The sequence below is a fragment of the Panthera uncia genome, chromosome B4, assembly GCF_023721935.1.
Source record: "Panthera uncia isolate 11264 chromosome B4, Puncia_PCG_1.0, whole genome shotgun sequence".
In the NCBI taxonomy this organism is placed as follows: Eukaryota; Metazoa; Chordata; class Mammalia; order Carnivora; family Felidae; genus Panthera; species Panthera uncia.
The window spans coordinates 75,926,637-75,943,392 of record NC_064809.1 but is presented as its reverse complement, the minus strand read 5'-3'; the positions used below and the strand labels follow the sequence as shown (position 1 = coordinate 75,943,392).

The 16,756-nt window shown below is 42.6% G+C and overlaps 1 protein-coding gene across 1 annotated transcript in view; it reads right to left on the bottom strand.

Moving 5' to 3' along the window:
- Positions 1-16,756, bottom strand: part of SLC4A8 (solute carrier family 4 member 8) — an 80,221-nt gene that overhangs the window by 12,580 nt on the left and 50,885 nt on the right. The window contains exons 17-22 of the mRNA XM_049625465.1: positions 14,293-14,406; positions 11,754-11,915; positions 10,611-10,862; positions 6,923-6,991; positions 5,467-5,640; positions 2,312-2,449 (exon numbers count right to left, since the gene is read on the bottom strand). Coding sequence (XP_049481422.1) covers positions 2,312-2,449; positions 5,467-5,640; positions 6,923-6,991; positions 10,611-10,862; positions 11,754-11,915; positions 14,293-14,406 — 909 coding nt within the window. The remainder of the gene's footprint in view (positions 1-2,311; positions 2,450-5,466; positions 5,641-6,922; positions 6,992-10,610; positions 10,863-11,753; positions 11,916-14,292; positions 14,407-16,756) is intronic.

Here is a 16,756-nt window from a genome sequence, read left to right as displayed (position 1 = left end):
TCAGGCTCTGTGCTGACAGCTCGGAGCCTGGAGCCTGCTTCAGATTCTGTGTCTCCCTCTCTTTCTCTGCCTCTCCCCTGCTCATGCTCTGTTTCTCTCTGTCTCAAAAATAAATAAAAACATTAAAAAAATTTAATAATAGAAAACACATAGAACAATGTAACAGAATTAAGTGTCCAGAAATAAACCCATGCATATGCAGTCAACTAATATTCAACAAGGGAGCCAAGAGCCTTTGGTGGAGAAAGGACAGTCTCTTTAATAAATGTTGCTGGGAAAACTGGATATTCATAAGCTACACCATTCACAAAAATCAACTCAAAATGTTATTAAACACTTAAATGTAAAACCTGAAGCAGTAAAACTCCTTGAAGATAGGGAAAAGATAGGGAAAAGACTCTGACATTGTTCTTGGCAATGATTTTGTGGATAGGACACCAAAAGTACAAGCAACAAAAGCAAAAATAAATAAGTGGAATGACATCAAATTAAAAGCTTCTGTGCAGCAAAAGAAATAGTTGATAAAATGAAAAGGCAACCTATGGAATGGGAGGAAATATTTGTAAACCATAGATGGTAAGGAGTTAATACCATAGATGGTAAGGAGTTAACTCCTGGTAAGGAATTAATATCCAAAATATATAAGGAATACATACAACTCAATAGCAATAATAATAATAACCCAATTTAAAAATAGGCAAAGGACTTAAATAGACATTTTTCCAAAGAAGATATACAAATGGCCAGAAAGCACATGAAAAGGTACTCAACATCATTAATAATTAGTGAAATTTAAATCAAAACCACAATGTGGTATCACCCTACATCTGCCAGAATGGCTATTATCACAAAGACGAGAGATAAGTGCTGGTGAGGACATGGAAAAAAGGGATCTCTTATGCACTGTTGGTGGCAATGTAAATTGGTGCAGCCACTATAAACGTTCTTCAAAAAATTAAAAACAGAACTACCATATGATCCAGCAATCCCACTTGTGGGTATACATCCAGTGGAAATGAAATTACTATCCTGAAGAGATATCTGCAGCCCATGTTCACTGCAGCATGATTCATAATAGCCAAGGCATGGAAACAACTTAAGTGTCCATCAGTGGATGAACGGACAAAGAAAAGGTATATATATACAATTGAATATCATTCAGCCATAAAAAAAGAAGGAACTCCTGCCATTTGCAACAACATGAATGAAACTTGAGGGTATCATGCTAAGTAAAATAAGTCAGAGAAAGACACATACTATATGATCTCACTTACATGTGAAATCTAAAAAACAAAACAAAACAAAAACAAAACTGAAGTCATAGAGACAGAGAACAGACTGGTTGTTGCTGGGGTGGGGGAAAAGGGTGAAGGTGGTTGAAGGGGACAAACTTTCAGTCATAGGACGAGTAAGTTCTGGGGATGTAACGTACAGCATGGTGACTATAGTTAACAAGGCTGTATTGTGTATTTGAAAATTGCCGAGAGAGTAAATTTTAAAAGTTCTCACCACACACACAAAAAATGTGACTATGTGAGGTGACAGATGTGTTAGCGAACCCTACTGTGGTGATCATTTCACAATATATAGCTATATCAAGTCGTTATGCTATATACCTTAAACGTACACAGGGCTATGTGTTTATCATATCTCAATAAAGCTGGAAAAAATAATACAAGATTTCAAAAACTCAAGATATTAGAAAAAATGTCATTTAAAATGCATTTCAAAGGACCCTATTTCAGGCACTAACTGTATTTGGAAACACTTTCCGGCTCATTCATTTCTTGGTCTGGGATTTTCGTTTTGCTACACATCCATTCTTGGCACGTACAGGCCATTGATTGAGGGTCCATTGTATGGACAGCAGATGCCAAGCGCTGAGGGAAATGAGGAAGGACAGAAAGTCCTATGCAAGTTGTCTTTGCATGGTGCCAACCACAATACCATCTGCCATTAGGTACATGACAGATAATAGGTTTTGTATAGTTGTCAAATTAGGCCTTTTAGGAGAACACGAACCCTTAGATCTGATAATAAGAACAGACTCTATGTTCATATTGTAAGCATGAACCTGGTGAGTAGACTGTAGACAAAGGGAAACACAACGGGTTATCGTGTCTAAAAATAAAGGACAGATAGGGACAAGAATCCTTGCTCCATTCTCGGCTAAAAACATCTTTGGAGTAATCTTCCTAACTCCTAAATATAACCCCTGGGATTCTAGACATGCTGACTTCTCATGTGGCCCTTCCTATGTTCTGTAATTTGAAGCTGCCCCCAAGTGTACAGTTGGTCCAAGAACTACGACCTCTTCCTCCTTGGCCTTCTTTTTGGCATCGTCCAGCTTCTTCTTTTTACTTTCAGGCATGAGATCATCTAACCAGCTCAGCTCTCGTTTAGAGAAACAGAGATCCATGACTTTCCTGACAAAGACCAATGCCAAAACCTGAAGAAAAATAAAGACAGGGGATGAAAAGAGCTCATTTTCTTCCCAGAGTTAAAAGCAAAGTCTTATCTTCACAGCACACTAGGACATGTCAAGGAAAATCAAACTAATAATAATAATAATAATAATTGCCTGTTATTGAGTGCCTTCTTTGTACCAGATACTAAATAGTCACCTTCGTGTTTTATATACAATATTTTATTAAACTATCATCATAACAACCCTACAACTTAGAAAGCAACCAACTTAATTCCCTCCTTGAAAAGAGAAACCCTTCATCCTCAGATGGCCCTAAGAGTTGCCCTTCCCTGTCATGGGATGAGCAGGAAGGGTTGCTGGGCAGCAGTGGGCTGGAAAGCCTTTGCGGGAGCACAGCTATGGTGAGGCCAGCTGCACCCAGCCCAAGCATGCCTCACCATGGGATGAAGGGACCTTGAAGGATCATCTCAATTCCCTCTGATCCTCTGCCTATACATTTCTGGGCAAACTCCTTGCTTTATGCCTGCATCATGAATCACTAGTGTTTTTTGTCTCTGCCCTCTGGTCTGGCCTGACACTCATTTTATAAATGAGGATACTGAGGCTCAGGGAATAGAAAGTGACTTGCCTCTAATATCTGACAGCTAATTTCCTCAATTTTACAGGACAGGGTGTATCAACTGCTGTTCCACTTTTTTTCCCCCATAAAAGGCCATTTTTGCCAAAGGGGAATTCATAATAACCCAGAATGACCTGCCTGGATTGACAGGTGCTCACTAGCTACATCTGGTGGCTTAGGGAAGGAATGAGGCAAATCAGGCTTACTACCTTCAATCATATTTCTCCCTCATTTCCATAACTATTTCCTCAACAAATCCAAAATTGATGGTATCCCTCCCAAGAAGTTGTCAGGAATTTGCTGTTTCTTTAACCAAATGGTCAACCCCTGAATATAACACTTAAATGCAGAAACCTATGTGTACTCTGACAAAATTGAGAAACCCACCAGGAGGTATATATGCAGAAGATTAGAGAAAAAGAATTCCCTGACCCTAGTTTCTTCACCTTTGAATATTCTCCCAGTAAGACAGAGCTCAAAAGTCCCTAAACAAATACCAAACATTAGCCTCATTGACTTTTCTCTCTAGAGGCCCACCCTTTGGGTAGTTTTCAAACAGCCCACAATTCTCAGCGTTCCCGTGACACAGGGTGAGCCAGAGAGAGGAGGCAACAGGAGGAGAAGATGAGACAGTGTGCTGGTCAGGTGGCAAGAATTTCATCACCATCCCAGTGGCAGGAAGCAGCCTATCACCTGTTACACCATACACAGTTCAGGTTCCCTGGTCCCTTTTCCAAAGCCTCTGCCTCAGTTCGAAAGAAGGTACAGATGTCCCAGTCACTTATCAGTGATGGACCAACCTCTTCCTCTCTTCCAGTGGCTTAAAACAGTGCATTTCCACCACTTTAGACACTTCTGACTGTAATAAATTCTAAACTGGAACTATAATATGCAAATTATTATAAACATGAAGAATCCTCTCCATGTCAGATTCATGAGAGAGAAGACAGAGAGAAAGAGAGAGAGAGAGAGGAAGGAAGGAAGGAAGGAAGGAAGGAAGGAAGGAAGGAAAAAAGGAAGAAGGAAGGAAGGGAGGGAGGAAGGCAGGCTGACAGACTTGAAAGTAAACATGGCAACCTGCTACACACATGTATTCACACCTCAAAGTCCCCAAATAATACTGCTCCTGCAAAAGACAAACAAAAAACTCACCATTAATAAGGGATTCATATCCAGAATATACAGAGAACTCCTAAAACTCAACAACAACAAAAAATCTGATTTAAAAATGGGCAAAAGGGGGCGCCTGGGTGGCTCAGTTGGTTGAGAGTCTGACTTCAGCTCGGGTCATGATCTTGGTGGTTCACGAGTTCACGCCCCGCATCGGGCTCTGTGCTGACAACTCAGAGCCTGGAGCCTGCTTCGGATTCTGTGTCTCCCTCTCTCTCTGTCCCTCCCCTGCTCATGCACTGTCTCTCTGACTGTCTGTCTCTCTCTCAAAAATAAATAAAAACATTAAAAAATAAAAATTAAAAATGGGCAAAGGACTTGAAAAGATAGTTCTCCAAAGAAAATATACAAAGAATCAATAAGCACATGAAAAGATGCTCAGCCCCACTAGGAAATGCAGATCAAAACCACAATGAGATAGCACTTCACACCGGTTAGGATGGCTGTTATCAAACAACAACAACGACAACAACAACAACCGAATGAACAAACAAACCAAACAAAAACCCCTCAAACAGAAAACAAACATTGGCAAATTGGAAACCTGTGTACTGCTGGCAGGAATATAAAATGATGCGACTGTTCCTCAAACAAGTAAAAATGGAATTACCATATGATCCAGCAGTCCACTTTTAGGTATATACCTCAAAGAACTGAAAGTGGGAACACAGATATTTGTACAATTCACGTTTACAGGAGCATTATTCCCAATTGCCAAAAATCGGGAGCAATCCAAGAGTCTATCAATGAACAAACAGATAAACAAAATGTGGCATATACATATACATATATATACATATATAAATACGTATATATACATAGGTACACATAGAGGAGTATCAGTCAGCCTTTCAAAGAGAAATCCGACGCATGTTACAACATGGATGAGCCCCCTGGAGGCATTACGCTAAGTGAAATAAGCCAGCTACAAAAACACAAATGGTTTATGGTTCCACCCATACGAGGTACCTAGAGTAGTCAGAGTCATAGAGACAGAAAACAAAATGGTGGTTGCTGGGGACTAGGGGAGGGGGAATGGGGAGTCATCGTTCAATAGGTACAGAGTTTCAGTTGTGCCAGAAAAGAACGTTCCGAAAACGTACAGTGGCAACGGTTGCACAGCAATGTAAGTACCTAATGCCACTGAACTATACGCTTGAAAATGGTTAAGATGGTAAATTTTATGTGGTGTGGGTTTCACCACTATTTTAAAAAATAAATAATAATAATTTTTTTAAAACTCACTCACCATCATTGGGAAGACAATGGCAGCCGGAGAGGCCTTGATGACCCAGAGTAGGACAAGGCAGGTCAGCTGAATGAGGGTGAAGAGGTGCACTTTGCGCAGGGGCACGTGCCGAAGATAGATAAAATCTGGCTGGTGCTTTGCAGGCATCCCAAAGAGCTTCAGACGGTCAAAGAACTGAAAGGAGGGAACCGGCATGTATTTTCAGGAGGTTTCTCTGGGTCAGAAGCCTTGTCAGGCCCATTCTCGTCTCTTATATCACCTGCTCTGAAAGGTAGGTAATACAGTTTCCACTGGACAGAATGGAAACTGAGTCTCAGAGAGGACAGGTAATTTGGCTAAGGGTTGGTAAATGACAGAATCAAAATTTAAATCCATCTTTTTTTTTTTTTAAGATTTTTTTTTTAAAGTAATCTCTACACCCAATCTGGGGCTTGAACTCACAACCCTGTGATCGAGAGTCACGTGTTTTACCTACTAAGCCAGCCAGGCACCCCTAAATCCATCCTTTCTAATTCTAGAATCAGAAAATGTCTTTCTTCTATCCCACACTGGCTCCTGAGAGATCTTTCTCAGGGAGTGCTGAATACAAAATAAGCCAGTTCCATATTTCTGCTTAGTATCAAAACCAAATCTCCTACTTGTTCTTTGAGGAGTCTGGAGCTTTTCATTGATTATTTATAGTAAGAAAATAAAATAAAACTTTATAACATTCTGGAGATAGAATATATGACCAGCGTTATATTAGCAATAAGAAAACAGAGAGCTAGAGGGATTGAATAACGTGCCGAAGGTCACATTAAAACTCAGGGGGTAAGAGTGACCACTGGATATTCCATAAAAACAAAGAGGAACCAGCCACCAATAGAAGAAGAAACTAAGTTATCATATCATCTGGGGTACCCAAATGATCAGTGCCCAGTCCTGATTTTCCATGCAGAGGACTCAGAGGAATGAGTTGATGGATGGGAAAAGGCCGAGTAGGGCAGGAAGTAATGTCTGCTTACCTGGAGCAGCCCCCACTACTGCCAATCTCTTCACCAGCAGACCCCCATTTGAGCGCCCTCTCTCACACTGTAGCCTAGCGTTAACACTAGTGTGGTCCATGTGTGGAAGCCAGTTTGGCTCTTGACAAGCCTTTCAGATCTAAGTTACTAGCATCTGACAAAGCACCTAGAAGTTAATAATACATGCCCAATAATTGTCTGTTGAATAATTAATGGATGACGGGTACCCTGAAATCAAGCCAGGTCATCCTATAAGTCTCTGTACCATCATCATGCCAACTTGACTGTCCAAATGACTTAGCGATGTCCAAAGAAATGTCTAAAATTCCAGTAAGACTAGGAAATAGTTTCTCAAGAATGGATTTGTGCTTTTCTGGGAGAGCTCTCCCTCCCTGGTCAGGACAGATGAGCTCCCAGTGCAAAAACACTGCCCTGGCAGAAGCATGCCGTACCTGAATTCCTTGTAGAGAAGAAACTCCCATGTAGAGGAAAACTCCATAGAGTACTGGCATTGGGATAAACTGAAGACAAAAGGGCAGAAAGACCAGAAATTAAATTTGGTACCATAATGCACTCAAGACTACATAAATTTTTAAATCTCCAAGGAAACAAAGTCACAAAATCACCACGTAAACATTGCATTAGTTTCTGCTGCCTTTGCATGATTTAGAAGTAGAAGCAAAACCAGAAGCTGACAATGATAAAAATTATTTTGTTCTGAAATGAAATGATTACCCATATGTGTAATCCAGCCCTAGTTAAATCCTAGGCCTCACATTTTATCCGTCAGGTTCTTTTTCCTCCATGGGGATGGGCAGACACACACACATCCCTCTTGTACAGAACCGATACCTTTCAAATTTTTTCTAATCACACAAGCAATCATCTCAGGGATTTGGTGTATTTTAACATGGACTAAAAAGTTTCCTTTTTGCTAACCAGAGACTTGAGGGTAGAAATGGGGAGGTATCAGAGGGAGAATGATTTGGGGAGAAACAGCAACATTATTATATTGCACTTGAATATATATACGCACCTATCATATCACACCTAGCAATCTAGGTAATCTTCAAGGCAACTCTAGGAGGTAGGGAAATGAGGCCTATGGAATTAAGGCAAGGGAAGTCTCATAGCTGAAGACTAAACTTGACTTGCTTTTATTCTGAGGCTAAAGAACATTCTCAAACATAATTCTTCTCAGAACTAGAAAGTCCCATTGGATTTTACGCTGTTTCAACTGTACAGTGAGTAGACATCTCAGTTTGGTGCTAACCTTGCTTGTCGGAACTATTGAATGGTTTTCTGAAAGAATCCTTCTGAGCCAGTTCTAGGAAGGCTAGGCAATGCCTACTCCCATGGCTTCGTGGTTACCTTCCTGGAGGAGCGGCAATCTTTGGGCTCCTCCAGATGGCAGGCAGACCAGAGGTGGGAGCAGGGGCTGGGCTGGGGACAGAGAGTAGAAGGGGGCAGGGGGTATGAGGAGAGGTGGCGAGATTGGGTGGAAAGTAAGGAGCCAGGAAGATGGTTCCAAATCCTTTCCCATTTCTCTCAGTTGTCACCCCTAAATAGCACTTGCAGTGCAGGCTGGGGTGGTTGAAGATTCACCAAAAAAGAAGGGGAAAGGAGGCAAGGGAGCCAAGTAAGTGCTCCAGAATGTTTGGGGTTTGGTGTTACAGCCACAGAACTTTCCTTTTCACCCCATTTTTCCCAGACACAAGCCTTCCACCCACAAAACTAAATATTTTTTTCTCATGTTTGAGGTGTCTCCCATCTTTCAAAAAATCCTCTTTTAACCCCACACCTCACACCAGCCACTGCCTATTTTCCATTCCACTTCACAGAAAAATCTCTTGAAAGAGTTGTCTGCCCACGCTGTCTTTACTTTTCACCTCCTATTTACTCTTCACTCCCCTGTAATTCAGCCTCTGCCCTATCACTCCACTGAATCTGCTCTTGTCAAGTCATGTTAGGCCTCCTCATTGCCAAATCCAATGGCTTGGTTTAGTCTTCATCTTTCTAGACAGTTTCTAACCAACCCCTCCTTCTGGAAAAATTCCCCTGGTTTGGCTTCCCTGACACCACGCCCTCCTGGTTTCCCTTCTACCTTTCTGGCAGCTCCTTCTGAGTCTCTGTTGCCGTCTCCTCCTCTACCCAACTTCTAAATGTTGGAGCTCCTTAGACTCTGCTCTTCTTTCTGGTCCTACTTCTGTTTTACATCTACCCTGCTCCCTGAGCGATCTGATCTACACTCATGGCTTTCAATACCACTAACTGCTGTTGACTTCCACATTTATATTTTTAATCCAGAGCCTCCCTCTAGCTTTTTCACTCAGTTGCTTCCTGGATATCTCACCCAAAATCTGTCCATAGCCCCACCACCTCTCACAAAATCATTTCCTCCTTCAGGCAGTCTTCTCCATCTTAAATATCACTACTCTCCATCCAGAAGGTCAAGTCCAAAACCTGGAAGGCATTTTGATCTTTCCATTTTCCACACTCCATTCCACATCCAGTCAACCAGCAAGATCCTTGGATCTGCCTCCAAGATACACAGAAGATGTGCCTTTTATCCATCCCTATTACCACCTTCTTTAGCCAGGTCACCATCATCTCCCACCTATAATATAGCCTCACTAGTCTCTCTGTTTCTATTTTTCCCAACCCTAAAAACTTATTCTCTAGACATCGCCAGAGTGATCTTTTAAAAATACTAAATGGGGGAGGGGGGTGCCTGGGTGGCTAAATCGGTTGGGTGTCCAACTCTTGATTTCGGCTCAGGTCATGATCTCACAGTTCATGGGACTGAGTGCCACATCGGGGTCCGCACTGACAACGTGGAACCTGCTTGGGATTCTCTTTCTCCCTCTCTCTCTGCCCCTCCCCGGCTTGCACGCATGCTCAAAATAAATAATAATAAATGTTTTTTAAAAAGAAAAAAAAGCAATAAATAAAAATACTAAATAGATCATGTCCCTTGCCTGCTAAAACTCTTCAAAGGTTACCTTTACCAGACTCAACAAGGCCCTGCATGATCTGCCCCCACCTAGTCTTCACTCTCATCTCATTGTGTTCCTGCCTTGAGCCACATGGCCCTGATATTTCTTTTTTTTAATTTTTTTAATGTTTTTATTTATTTTTGAGACAGAGAGAGACAGAGCATGAGCAGGGGAGGGGCAGAGAGAGAGGGAGACATAGAATCGGAAGCAGACTCTAGGCTCTGAGCTGTCAGACAGAGTCCGATGTGGGGCTCGAACTCACGGACCACGAGATCATGACCTGAGCTGAAGTCGGACGCTTAACTGACTGAGTCACCCAGGCGCCCCGGCCCTGATATTTCTTAGTATACATATCACTTCTTCCCATCTCAGGGCCTGCCTAGACTGCTTCTCTCCCTTCCCCTATGCCATCTCCCACCATCCATGGCATGACCAGTTCCATCTCATCTTAAATACTATCTCTGCAGAGCGGCCTTCTCCGACCACACGGACTAAAACAGCACTCCCTTAATTCTCTATAGCACCAGAGAGCACCAAATATTTCCATTAATCATTTATCATATTCTATAATTACTATGTTTGTTTTCTTTCTTTTCTTATCCTCCCCCTCCTCTTTTTTTTTTTTAAAGATTTTATTTTTAAGTAATCTCTACACCCAACATGGGGCTCGAACCCACCACCCCAAGATCAAGAGTCACACCCTCCACTGACTGAGCCGGCCAGGCGCCCCTCATTTTTGTGTTCTTAACTAAATTCCTTTTTTTTTTTTTTTTTTTTTTAATGTTTATTTATTTTTGAGACAGAGAGAAACAGAGCATGAGTGGGGGTGGGGCAGAGAGAGAGGGAGACACAGAATCCGAAGCAGGCTCCAGGATCTGAGCTGTCAGCACAGAGTCCAATGTGGGGCTCGAACCCACCAACCGTGAGATCATGACCTGAGCCAAAGTTGGATGCTTAACTGAGCCACCCAGGTGCCCCTCTTAACTAACTTCCTTAACTACATCTTATCTGCTTTACTCTGCTAGAGTTAGCTCTTTCAGGACAGATATTTGTACATGTATCTGTTTGACTATCACTGTATTCCCAGAATTCCTGACACAAATCAGGCAGTCAATATCTATCTAACGAGTGAATGAATAATTACCTTTAATATGGCCGTCATGAAGACTGAGCAGCCCATCAGCACAAAGATCATAAGGCCCGTCACTCTTTGTTCTCGGATGCCCAAGAACTTGGGTTGTTCTCCAGGAGCAGAGCACTCAGATTCTAGTTTGAGGCTGTTCACATGTGTGATGGACAGGACAGTTGCCGCCACAAACCAGGGCAAGCCCATGATGGAGCAGACACCCAGCATGATGGCCACCATCAGCAGGTCCAAGTGGTAGCCACAGCCTTTCTGTGGGGAAACAGAGTCTCTGTCACCACCAATGGGCTGGCTGTAGTGGGGCACAGAACAGTGAGCTAAGAGCCTCAGGCCCAAAGCAGGAGGGAGTGTATGGGTAAGGAAGAAGGGGTCCAGAGATCCCAGATGAGTCTTCCAGCCCCTCCTGGTTTGGAGGGAACAGAGAAGAAAAAGAGAAACCTTACCCTGTCGTATACATGCCATATCCATTTTTCATTCAAGTGCCCCCAGATTTCACCCTGAGTCTCACGCATTCAAAGATTCATCCTTTCTTGGCAGAGTAACAAGAGGCCAAGGCACACCTTGACCATTCTAGTGGTATACAATATAGGAGTTGGAGGTAAATGGCTCCACACAAACACCCCCAGATCCTTGCCAAATATGGATTTGCCTACTCTAAGTAAGGAAAGAACAGAGATGAAGGCATGAAGCCTCTCACCGATAAATGTGCTGGACTCAAACCTACCTCCTTGGAATCCTTGGACTCAAGGTTCAGTCTGGAAACTCCAGTAACGGACACCAATGGGAGAATACTTGACTCTCGGAAACAGTGGCCCAAGCCCTGACCTGAACCTCAGAAAGACAAGCCTATATAGGGACCACAAGGAACTGTGCCCACCCACCTTCCGCACAGGTTTGAGAGGAAACTAACAGAGTCCAAGCTCCTTTCACACCATTTCATCATGCTCTACTCTGGTTTCATCTCCAAACCAATCTTTGTCACTAATTGAGGAATCAGAAACCTCTGGAAACATTTTATGAGCTCCTTCTATGACTGCTTTTATCCAGGTTCTATAGTTCCTTGTCTAAAGGGGCTTACCCTAAAAAAAAAAAAAAAAAAGTAACTGGCTACCATTCGTCCTCGAGGTCAGAACTTTTTGTTACCTTGAGCTTGTGTTCCTTCCTGTTAATGATGACAGCTGTGATCTGCTGGTCCATGAATATTAAGATAGTACAGAGAAGAGCTGGGATAATTGCAGCTATCACAGTCCACCAGGGATTGGGGCCAATGGGACTAATAATCCACCCTCGATCATCTCTTGTTGGCTAAAGGGGAAAAAATAAAGTTTTGTTTTGTACTTTAACTATAGTCATTAGGGCAAAAGAGATTAAACTGAATCACAATATCCACATTGTTTTTACTCCTAAATGAGAATCCTAACAACAACAACAACAACAAAAAGTCAAGAAAGTAACTCCTTAGTAGCAACTTCTTAGGAAATCTATGACCTTGTTCCAAATCCTCTTTGAGTCAATCCTCGATTATCAACTTCCTGTGAAACACTCATTAATATTTCGCTTCCTGCCCCTACTCTCCAAACCCGCCACCACCTTTAACTTAACATTAGCCCAAGTAAAATAACAAGTCTATTGCCAAAAAAGAATTTAACACAATTATAATTAAAGCAAATATAAATAATTTAGAATATCCTCCTCGTTGCTCCCCTCCAGAAGCCATATAATGCATGTCTACAGCACAAATAAAGGCAAAGTACAGCCAGTTCCATGGAATCTCGTGGGCTTAGATTGCGTTGGCCCAGGGGCCTTCTCCCATCAGCAGTAAAACAGGAGCCCAGGTACTAGAGATTTGAGAGAGGAGCCCAAGACTACTGAACTTGGGGCTTATTTAATCTAGGACCCTCTCCAATGCTCCTATAAGACCACTACTGTTCATAAACCTTATTTGGGTGTTCATGACATACCTAAACGCTCTTAGGGTACTTTTGACATCCTCAAACTCCCCCAGGTACTCTGGGGAAGAAAAGTTCCCCTTGTTTGGCAAGTAGTAATGGAAGATGAAAGGCTGGGCATACAAACTGGCTCAGAATTGAACCAAATTCAATGAACAAAGCAAAGACTGTTGCATCCAAAGTACTTGGTTCCCCATTGGTCGTGACTCTAGGATTCAAAGACTCTTCAACAATGTCACCAGATCCCAAATCATGAATGGGCTAAGTTCTGAAAGTTTATAGGATCTATGTCTCCTTAGTAACAATGTTCTATGTGACAGTTAAGTTCTTAGGCCAACACAAAAATTTACTAAACTCTGACTGACATTAACACATTAGTAATAGTACTAGCCTTCAGACTGGGTTTTCATCACTGGGGGCCATGTGGTATAACAGGGAAGGAAAGAAGGAAGAAAATTTCTCCTCTGCTTCCTGAAAGCAAGGCCTGCCAACAAGCAGCATTGTCTTTGACATTCTCCCATTTTTCCTTCCCATCTCTCCCCTACCTCCCGGGGCCTTCTTCCCAGATGTCCCAGAAATTCAGCACTTTCTGACTATCTAAGCCTACCCATCAGGGAACCTTTCCAAGGACTGCTTAAGGTTCTCAAATTACTTATTTTTACACAAAATCCATTCCTCCTGGAGGGCTGACCTCAGCTAGGTATTAGAAAGAAAGCTGATTGCACTCATTCACACAAAGGTGAGAATGACATATTCTCAGAAGAATTATATTTTTAAGAAGGGTGTTTTTCAATCCACAAATTTCTAGCTGATGGCATTTCAGTGCATTTAACGAAATAAAATAAAAAATCTTCAGGCAATATGGAAAGAGATATTTTTAACCGGGCCTATTTCAGGGAGGGAGGGAGGGAGAAAGGGAAGACAAAGGCACAGGATACAGGGATGTTTACAAGTCAAGGACTGCCTTTCTTCCTGTCTTCTTTCTCTTCCCCAGCCTCTCCTGTTCTTCTCATCTTATGATTCTTCTCCAGTCACTGAGTATGCCTAGGCTTTCCCTCCCCTCTGGTCTGTGGGGCTCTATGGAACCCAGCTCAGCCTTCCCATCTTCTCTGTTACTCGGTGCCGCTGCACTGAACCAGATCTGGAGTCCCCACATACAGATCATTTGTTTTATTTCTTTTATGTATACATTTTCAGCAAAATATCGTAGATTGTAGAGAGATATATAAAGAAACGATGAAATAGGGTTGAAGAGCTGTCCCGGTTACTCTGGTAGGAGCATTAGACCGTAGGTGAAGCCCCCAGGCCGGCTCACCTCTTCACAAGGCAAGATCCTGAAGGAGAGGGGTCAACCCTAATTTAACTTCTTACCCCTTCCCAGTGCCCATGCACAGCTGAAGCTCAAGGAAAGTGCTATTAATCAGACTTGTTCCAAGGACCCACATTTCCACTGTATGAGGTATGTATTTAAGTAAACATGCACATTCCACTATTGTAAATCTTAACTTTTCATTCATTAAACCACCTTAGATGTTCTGTTCTTGGAGTTTTGTGGCTGGAACTCAGCCAAGCCTTAAGAGTTTGCTCTTCTGAAAGGTAAGGCATGAGGGACAAAGTTTAGATTTCAGGGACTGCAGACGCAGGATTAGGATATGGAAAGGCCTTTGAAATTCACTTGGGACCAGATTCTAGGAAACCACATGAGGGCACCAAGTACCCTGAAAGCTGTTTACCTTGAACACACTGGGAACTTGAAGTTTTGGTGATGGGATTCCAATCAAAAAATCAATAATCACCATTGTGAAGATAGTGAGGAAAACAGCAAAGTCACTCACCATGGAGCGTACCTGGCATGAGAAAGGATTGGAAAAGTGTTTTATTAGGCTCAATGCAATAGAAGAGAATTTTGCACTGTAAAGGTTTAAAAGTCCTCAGAAGAATGCTTTAATGTTATAATTGAATTAATACAACCACATGTAAACAACAGGAATATGTTAATATGCCCAAGTTAATACTCCCAAAGGGTGGATATGATGAGGGAGAATGAACCATTTGGCAAACTCTAATGTAACCACCCTGACTGGGAAGAGCTCTATTTGGAGCATTTGTGCCCAGGTCTGGGCAGTAGTTCTGAGAACTTGGAATAAGATTTTCTGGGGCCAGTTAAGGTCCATTTGTACCAGCCAAGGGCCTTGGTGACAGCATCGACTCTTCTCCCTCATGCCCGACACCTCATCTACCTGCATCCAAGCCCTGTTGGCTCTACCTCCAGAACAAATCCCGGATCTGAGCACTTCTCACCACCTCCACTGTTCCTACCCAGACCAAGGTCACCATCAGCTCTTGTCTCTCTTAAGTACAGCAGACACTTGCTTCAGCCCCCCTTTAAAGCCATTGGACTGACTATACAAGTTGGATTATGTCAATCCACAAAAACCCTGAAACGGTTCCTCATTTCACTGAGATAAAAACCCAAAAGGCCTCGGCCTATGAGGCCCACACATTGAAATCATTAGAAGCCCAGCTTCTAACGCTCTCCCACTCGTTCACTCTGCTCCAGCCATACAGACCACTCTGTTGTGTATTTTCTTTTCTTTTTTAAAAAAAAATTTTTTAAATGTTTATTTTTGACAGAGAGAGAGAGACAGAGACAGAGCATGAGCGGAGGAGGGGCAGAGAGAGAGGGAGACACAGAATGGGAAGCAGGCTCCAGGCTCTGAGCTGTCAGCACAGAGCCCGATGCGGGGCTCGAACTCACAAACTGCAAGATCATGACCTGAGCCGAAGTCGGACGCTCAACCGACTGAGCCACCCAGGCCCCCCCCCCCAACTCTATTGTTTCTTAAACATCCCACCTTAGGGTCTTTGTACTTGCTTATCCCTCTTGTCTAGAATGCTTTTTCTCCAAGTAACTTCTTGGGTAGCTCCCTTACCTCCCTATGTTCATACAAAGATCACCTTCCCTATGAGATCTTCTCTGATGATCCTACTTGCAATTGGTCACCATTCTCTACTCCAGCACCGCCTATGCTCCTTTTCTGCTTAATTTTCTCCATAGCAAAACAGATGAACATAAGGAAAGGAAGCAAAACTAATATAAAAACAGGGAGGGGGACAAAACATAAAAGACTCTTAAATTTGGAGAACAGATGGTTACTGGAGGGGTTGTGGGAGGGGGGATGGGCTATATGGGCAAGGGGCATTAAGGAATCTACTCCTGAAATCATTGTTGCACTCTATGCTAACTAACTTGGATGTAAATTTAAAAATAAATTTGAAAAAAATTTCTCCATAGCACTCATCACCATTTTGTGCCTAGGAGGACGTTATAGTTTAGTTCAGCTTTAATAAAATACAATGCCTCTAAAACGCCCAGTGTCTGCCTTAATCTGAACTTCCAACAGAGACAGAGCAAAATATATCTTAGCCAAAATATATCTTAACCTGACTTTGCTTTCCTTTGAAACCTGAGGTTTGTAGCTTCCTGGCCCTGGTTTTGTCAGTTCTCTTCTGAATGTTACACAATTCTCTGAACCTGTACCTGCCCCCACCATCATGAGCCATCTTGGTCCATCTGACCACCCTGGGGCCCAGTGGCCCTTCTCTCCTCTGAACTCCTATGACCCCTTGCATCCCAGGTTGGCGCCCAACCCTTTACACTGTATCATATGGACCTGTACATTTCGTATGTTTCTCCTTCCTATATGATGGCAGAGACCGTGTTTTAAACTTCTATATCCCTGATAGCACTTAACCCAGGCCTCAGCAAGTAGCTAGTAGAGAACTGCCCTTATTAACTATTTGTCCACATCAGAAACAATGACCCAGAACTAATTCAATATGTGTTTCCCTTAACTACCATGTAGCATCCCGGAAGTCTAAGAATGTGTTTTTCCTGCATGAGTGTACCATAGACAGCTAATCAACTGAGCTCCCCACCCATTCGGACTTTCTGCCCTGCAAATGTACCTGACCGAACCCTCACTTCCAGAAAACCCACCATTTCTCATGCTTTGAACTCCTTTTCAAAGCAAAAGTGGCCCCTTTTCGCCGTTCTACACCCAGCCTCTGATTCTGCTCTACTAAAACTGGTCATGATCAAACAGCACCATTTGTATCAGATTACTGAGGCTTCAAAGAGTCAAGCAAACCAAGTCAGGAGTATTCTGGCTGCTGCAGTCAATGTGTCTGGTGATT